Source organism: Thalassophryne amazonica, chromosome 11 (genome assembly GCF_902500255.1).
Source record: "Thalassophryne amazonica chromosome 11, fThaAma1.1, whole genome shotgun sequence".
In the NCBI taxonomy this organism is placed as follows: Eukaryota; Metazoa; Chordata; class Actinopteri; order Batrachoidiformes; family Batrachoididae; genus Thalassophryne; species Thalassophryne amazonica.
Genome location: NC_047113.1, coordinates 33,450,427 through 33,458,560, shown reverse-complemented (window position 1 = coordinate 33,458,560; position 8,134 = coordinate 33,450,427). Strand labels below are relative to the sequence as shown.

At 39.5% G+C, this 8,134-nt stretch overlaps 1 protein-coding gene across 1 annotated transcript; it reads left to right on the top strand.

Moving 5' to 3' along the window:
* The first annotated feature begins 2,206 nt into the window (after positions 1 to 2,206).
* Positions 2,207 to 8,045, top strand: mrpl18 (mitochondrial ribosomal protein L18). The gene is made up of 4 exons (XM_034181159.1): positions 2,207 to 2,439; positions 2,799 to 2,967; positions 7,596 to 7,830; positions 7,918 to 8,045. Exons 1-4 carry the CDS (start codon positions 2,358 to 2,360, stop codon positions 7,993 to 7,995), a joined length of 564 nt encoding a protein of 187 aa, XP_034037050.1. The 5' UTR covers positions 2,207 to 2,357; the 3' UTR covers positions 7,996 to 8,045.
* Positions 8,046 to 8,134: the final 89 nt, after the last annotated feature.

Here is an 8,134-nt window from a genome sequence, read left to right as displayed (position 1 = left end):
TATGTCAGACAGGGGACTCTGAAAATGCATTTATGGTTTAAAACAACAACCATATTCTTTGAACAGCCGTAAATTGAAAACTACACGACTAAGGAAACTATTTAAAATTGACGATAGGTACCAGTGGAAAAACACCTCTGGGGCGGGAATCGACTTTATCTGTTATACTTTGAGAGACAAAACCCTTCAAATTTGGCAAGAAAATGGGCACGAAAATATGTGAAGATTAAATAAATCTGAAACCATGAACTGGGAAGTATTTTTGAAATGGGTTTATTACACATACAGTGCATCCAGAAAGTATTCACGGTGCTTCACTTTTTCCACATTTTGTTGTTAAAACCTTATTCAAAAATGGCTGAAATTAATTTTTTCTCTCAAAATTCTACACACAATACCCCATAATGACAATATGAAAAAAGTTTTTTCTTTTTTTTTTTTTTTTTAGCTTTTTTAATGGAACAGTGACCAAGTTAATGGAGACAATGACTCGTAACTCCAGAGTCAGTAAAAATCTTGTTTTGAATGATTTGTTCATGAATCGCACATCACTACACCGCAGTATGAATGTATAAATAAGTATACATATGTCTGCAGTGTTTTTTGTTTTTACTCTGTCTGACTTCTTTTTGAAGTCAATCCACTTTCTAAACCCGCTTATTTCAGTTATGGGTTACGGTGGGGCTGGAGCCTTGAAGTACACCCCGGAGTGGCTCAGAGTCTATCACAGGGCTACAGTCAACGTCACCAATTCATCTAAACTGCATGTCTTTGCAAGTGCGGGAAACCCATGCAAATGCAGGCAGAACTTGCAAATTCCACACAGGAAAGACCAGGTGGGAAGCAATCCCAGGAACTTCTTGCTGTGAGGCAACAGTGCTGACCACTAGGCTACTGTACTGCCACATTCATAACAATCAATAGCAAACATTGGGCTGATCGATAGACATCGAGCCAATAAGTATTTGATACACTGTCGATTTTGCAACTATCCCACCTACAAAGAATGGAGAGGTCTGTAATTTTTATTGTAGGTACACTTCAACTGTTAAAGAATGTAAAAAAAAAAAAAAAAAAAAAATCAGAAAATCACATTGTATGATTTTTAAATAATTTGTGTTTTATTGTATGAAATATTTGATCATCTGCCAACCAGCAAGAATTCTGACTCTCACAGACCTGTTATTTTTTCTTTAAGAAGCCCTCTTATTCTGCACTCTTTACCTGTAATAATGGCACCTGTTTGAACTCGTTACCTGTATAAAAGACACCTGTCCACACACTCAATCAATCACACTTCAACCTATCCACCATGGCCAACACCAAAGAGCTGTCTAAGGACACCAGTCAACACCAGGACAACAGTCTTTGTTTTCAAGTCATTTGAGAGTTGTTTGGAGGTTCCCATGTTGCCACTCAGAAGAGATGCAAAGAGGGGAAATATTTGCAAATGGTCACCTTAAATACCCTTTCTCATGATTGGATTCACCTGTGTAAGTTGATCAAGGGTCAATGAGCTTACAAACCAATTTTGTGTTCCAATAATTACTGCTAAATGTATTCAAATTAATAAAATGACATGGGTGCCCAAATGTATGCACCTGCCTAATTGTATATAAAGGACACAGATTGAGTTTGACGGCTCTTTTTTAATCCTTATGTATTCTTAAATTAATCTGGCTGGTTTTTACATTAAGTATATTATTATCTAATTATAACCAGAATTAATCATCCTCAAGGTCCCATAATTAATTTTGTCCCTTTACAAACAAGACTGAAAGGTGTTTTGTTTTTCATCTTTGTTGATTGCTCTGTGACAGCAGGACACGCCTCCTTCTCTAAACACAGAGTGGGTGTGGTTACCAGCAGCTCTTCTCCACTTAAAGTGACAGGTGACTGTGTGTTTGGTTACAAACATTATTATTTCTATTAATGTTATTTATTTATTTGTTTATTTTAGGTAATTGGTTACAAATTATTATGCTGAAAAGGTACATGATATCACGTCAAATGTAGATTTAACTTTACTGGGCAACTTCTTAAACATTTCTTTTTTTAATTCTGATTATCAGCGCAAAACCAGTACTTTGAAAACATGTCATTGGATTATATTGGATTCATTGTAAAAAAATAAATAAATCAGAAATTGAAGAACTCAAAAAGAAGCGGAACGTTGTGAAGCGCTGTCTTCGTTTCCGTCAGTGCTGTTTTTCAGGTCGCACGGACGTTGGAACGTCAAAAATAGAGCTGCACGTTCTAGGATAGAATATACTTTAATTGGAAGGACGTGGGGCGATAAACTACGGTGATATAGTAATAAACGTTTTATTAATGACGTGAAGAAAGCTGAAGAGGACATGATACTGAGTCAAATAAGTCGAAATGTTCGGCTGCTCTTCGGTCAAATTCAGAGACGTCGTCCGGCTGTTTTACCGTCAGGTAAAAATAAATGTTTTTAAAACTTAAATGTGAGAAGTTTCCGCCGGTGTATCAATATTTCACGCAGCAGAAATACATATTTATGGTTCGAAACTGAATCATTTTTCTTTTAAAATGTTTGAAGCATGTTTCTACAATGACATCTAGTGGCCAAATGAATGCTTATTTTGCAAAGAATTGAAAATTCAAAATCGTTTCTGCTTACTAAAACAGTCTCAGGTTATTATCTCCTACCCTCATTCTGTTTCATCAGTAGATCAAGCATTAGATTTTGTAACACAGTCTTGATTTTGCGTTCACATATTTCTCACATTTGCATAGCAGCGTTCTTTAAAATGCTCGTGGTGTTTTTTCTCCAGCCCGGTGTATGAACCAGGTTTCATTACAGCAGGAACCATGCACCAAAGAAAATGAAGCAGTGAACCCAACCTTTCTGAACAGAAACCCACGGAACCTGGAGCAGATGGCGCTGGCTGTGAAGGAACGGGGCTGGAAAAGCAGCTGGCCTCGCAGGGACTTTTACCACAGGTACGTGCGTTTGGCGTGGATTAAATGTCTCAACTCATCTCTTTAAATCCTTGGTGTACCTGCTAGTTTTGACTGTTTGCATCGTGTTTATTTTGGTGTCAATTTTCCAACACTCTGCATTATGTTTACAGTGAGTGGAAGGCTGTACTTGTATGTCGAAACCCCCTTAATGGTTGTGCATGGGTTCCTTGCACAGTGTGAATGTGGTCCCACTGTAATTGACAGCTCCTTAGCAAAGGGTGATGTATTATTCTGTTTTCGGAATGAGGCCCTGAAGGCCCATTTATGCTCATAATTAAATATGCACACAGAGACTTTTATCCAACTTCCCTTTTACAAATCAGGAAAACAAAAGCTCCATCTGAAGGGCCAGCAACTGACACCAGATTAGTAGAGGAACAGGTATTCAAACACAGAATTTGAATCCTCCTGACTTTAGTCAGAAATAGTAGGTCGAAGTTGTCAATTTGTGACTTTGTGTGAGAGGTTCATGAGATGAACTTGCATCCCAAACATATTGGCTCTATGACAGTTTGGTGTTGCATAATGCCATGGCAAAAGCCTTTAATATATGCATGAATAGATAGTGCCTGTTTCTGTAGTTACCGCATTGTGACATGGTGCAAATGAGATATGCAGCTAAATGGCTACTTGTTCTATTTAGATGCTGAGCATGTAAACAGGAAATGGTATTAAGATGAATCTACACAGACATGCTCACAGAGCCAGCTCTATAGATATACACCTGGGGCCTGTACTACGAAGCAGGGTTAACCTACTCAGATGTAACCCAGGGTCACCCTCTTAAACTGGGATTGACACAACCTGGTTTCCTCAAGTGGTGTTAATCGGTACTACGACGCTGAATAAGATGTTGATTTGTTGAACCTGTGTTAACCTAATTGGAGTTTGTGTGCATTCACATAAAAGGGGCAGGTTGCAGCACACGTCACCATTTTTCAATGATGGCGCGGTCACCTTACTTTACCGAAGAAGAATGCACGATTATTATGCGGAGCTACGAGGAATTTAAATTAATATTAAGAGGGAAATCGAACACATCGTCTGCCAATAAAGCAAGACAGGCTTGTTGGCAACGTATTGGTGATCGGGTAAATGCGTACGTACAATTCAATTGTTCCCCAAATCTGTTACAGATGATTAACCTGTGGAATGTCTAATATGTGTAAAAAAAATGACCACCTTTCATTAATTACGCCCAGATGCAACACGATTCAGAAGTGGGCATAGGCCTACTAATAAATGTTAGGTTAATTTAATGTTTCCTAAATAGGCTACCTTGACTGTATGATTGCTATTCCTACAACCCCTGGCAATAATTATGGAATCACCGGCCTCGGAGGATGTTTATTCAGTTGTTTAATTTTGTAGAAAAAAAGCAGATCACAGACATGACACAACTAAAGTCATTTAAAATGGCAACTTTCTGGCTTTAAGAAACACTATAAGAAATCAGGAAAAAAAATTGTGGCAGTCAGTAATGGTTACTTTTTTAGACCAAGCAGAGGGAAAAAAATATGGAATCACTCAATTCTGAGGAAAAAATTATGGAATCACCCTGTAAATTTTCATCCCCAAAACTAACACCTGCATCAAATCAGATCTGCTTGTTAGTCTGCATCTAAAAAGGAGTGATCACACCTTGGAGAGCTGTTGCACCAAGTGGACTGACATGAATCATGGCTCCAACACGAGAGATGTCAATTGAAACAAAGGAGAGGATTATCAAACTCTTAAGAGGGTAAATCATCACGCAGTGTTGCAAAAGATGTTGGTTGTTCACAGTCAACTGTGTCTAAACTCTGGACCAAATACAAACAACATGGGAAGGTTGTTAAAGGCAAACATACTGGTAGACCAAGGAAGACATCAAAGCATCAAGACAGAAAACTTCAAGCAATATGTCTCAAAAATCGAAAATGCACAACAAAACAAATGAGGAACGAATGGAAGGAAACTGGAGTCAACGTCTGTGACCGAACTGTAAGAAACCGCCTAAAGGAAATGGGATTTACATACAGAAAAGCTAAACTAAAGCCATCATTAACACCTAAACAGGAAAAAAACAAGGTTACAATGGGCTAAGAAAAAGCAATCGTGGACTGTGGTTGACTGGATGGAAAGTCATATTCAGTGATGAATCCCGAATCTGCATTGGGCAAGGTGATGATGCTGGAACTTTTGTTTGGTGCCGTTCCAATGAGATTCATAAAGATGACTGCCAGAAGAGAACATGTAAATTTCCACAGTCATTGATGATATGGGGCTGCATGTCAGGTAAAGGCACTGGGGAGATGGCTGTCATGATATCATCAATAAATGCACAAGTTTACGTTGATATTTTGGACACTTTTCTTATCCCATCAATTGAAATGATGTTTGGGGATGATGAAATCATTTTTCAAGATGATTATGCATCTTGCCATAGAGCAAAAACTGTGAAAACATTCCTTGCAAAAAGACACATAGGGTCAATGTCATGGCCTGCAAATAGTCCGGATCTTAATCCAATTGAAATCTTTGGTGGGAAGTTGAAGAAAATGGTCCATGACAAGGCTCCAACCTGCAAAGCTGATCTGGCAACAGCAATCAGAGAAAGTTGGAGCCAGATTGATGAAGAGTACTGTTTGTCACTCATAAGTCCATGCCTCAGAGACTGCAAGCTGTTATAAAAGCCAGAGGTGGTGCAACAAAATACTAGTGATGTGTTGGAGCGTTCTTTTGTTTTTCATGATTCCATAATTTTTTCCTCAGAATTGAGTGAGTCCATATTTTTTTCCTCTGCTTGGTCTAAAAAAGTAACCGTTACTGACTGCCACAATTTTTTTTCCTGATTTCTTATAGTGTTTCTTAAAGCCAGAAAGTTGCCATTTGAAATGACTTTAGTTTTGTGTCATGTCTGTGATCTGCTTTTTTTTCTACAAAATTAAACAACTGAATGAACATCCTCCGAGGCCGGTGATTCCATAATTTTTGCCAGGGGTTGTAATCCTGTCAATATTTCAGATACAATAGCAGTGCCAAACGCACCTGGCAGCAGGTGAAGATGAAATATAAAAACATCCTTCAGAACGGTAGGTTTATATTCATAGCTTGATAAGCTCCACTTCGCCTAATTAATGGACATGGATTAGACCTATTTTGATATTAGTAATTACCCGCGATTGCATAAAACCCTTCTTTGATTTGCATTGGGTACATTGGCAAGTACTACCTTGCGAATCATACGACATACTGTATTCTTGCTCAGATGTTCAGCATCACCGATGGAATACATAAATTGTTCACTGGCAAAATAGGCACAAGGCACATTATCTGCTCGATCGTCGGGGCATTGCTACACTGTAAAAAATGACTTTTTTGTACAGGAAAACACTCGCAGCTGTGGTTACCAGGGATTTCCTGTAAAACATACAGCAGCACAGTAGATAACATTACAGACATAATATGTATATGGATTTACAGTGAATGAACCACGGCTGACTCACATTAAAAGAACTGTTAAATCTACAAACAAGAGCTCTTTTTTTTTTGTACATTTAGCTGCTGTATTTTTTACAGGAACTCCCTGGTAACCACAGCTGCGAGTGTTTTCCTGTAAAAACAAGTCTTTTTTTACAGTGTACGATGGGTGATGTTACAGACTTCTGGCCCGATCAGCTGACAAAAGATAACGAATTCCCTCAGCTGAGAATCTATATCTTTCATAGAGAATATCGTCCCGGTATGTCATCATATTCTGGCAGTCTTTAAAAACCCTCGCCCTGCAAAGAGAGCCCCTCACAATTTGTGCCCCAATATCAAACAGATCATCCAGGTAGGCCGGCATTGTCTTCGAGTGATTGACAGTGGATGGACGGTACTTATAAAGGGAGTGGTTAAGCGAAAACCTCAAGCTAACCGAGAACATAACCTGCTCGGAGCAGGTTTGGCACACAGCGCAAATTGCCATGGCAGCATATCTCGATCAAAATCTATCCACCTTTCGTAGTACGGGTTAACCGGGAAGTTACTCCACACGTCATCAACTTACTCCCGAAGTTACCCTGATAAGCCAGTAACCCCGCTTCGTAGTACAGACCGCTGGTGTCAGGATTTACACCTGCTGCTTGCCCTGCATATTGGGTGCTATTGTTGTTAGCTGTTTGCAAGGCAACAACCATGTTGTACCTAAAAGAAAACTAAATCCAGGATGATTGTCATACCTACTTCATATTTGGGTGCACAAATCCAGTGATAAATTAGACAAGCCAAATTTTATCACTTCAGAGGGTAGTTTCATCCCTACTGGACTGATTATCTAGTGCTGTACTCTGACCAGATTAAGGAAATGAGTAACTTCATGTCAAGTTCTGAAGTCACGTTTTCTTTCATGAATTTTCATCCTGTTGAATCTGCCTGAACCTTTGTCCATACCTTGGAAAACAACAGATCTCTGCAAAGGGGCCCGTGGTGAACTAGAATATTCTGGTCCAGTATGTTGTCATCAAACTGCAGTCTATATTACACCAGTTTGTTACCGTTCAAGACCATATGACCGTCACATCCATGAAAGTGAGAACAGGGTTTAAACATTTGTGTTTTTACCAGTGTTTGTTTCTTTTCAGGTTGGTATTTTCTCGTAGCCAGCACCATGTGACAGCAGAGGTCTTCTCCGTTAGCTCTCCTGTCCCGGTGCTCTCCTGCTCCACTAAGGAGTGGGCTATAAAGCGGGAGTTGGCCTTCACAAACTGCGTGGCAGCGTGTCAGGCTGTGGGGGAGGTGCTGGCGCACCGATGCAAGCAGGCCGGCATCACCAGAATGGTGTACAGTGAGATTCCTTGGCACTACCGCTGTGACACTGTGAGTCCAAACGGCAACACTCAAATGTAATTCATCTTTCGCTATCTGCGGCACAGTGTTTCTCAGTGCCCGATTTCTCTTTGACAGGTTCAGTCCTTCAGGTTGGCAATGAAAGAAGGAGGGGTCCTCCTCAGTGAACCAAGAAGGAAATACATCAGGACCTGAGTCTGGGTTTTGTCATTTTGTTAAATAAAACTGTCTGCAACCCTAAATCACCACTTTGTGGACTAAGTGTATAATATTATGATGCTGTTATGTTAAAGAGAATCAAAAACGATAATGACAAGATATGTGGCATATTATT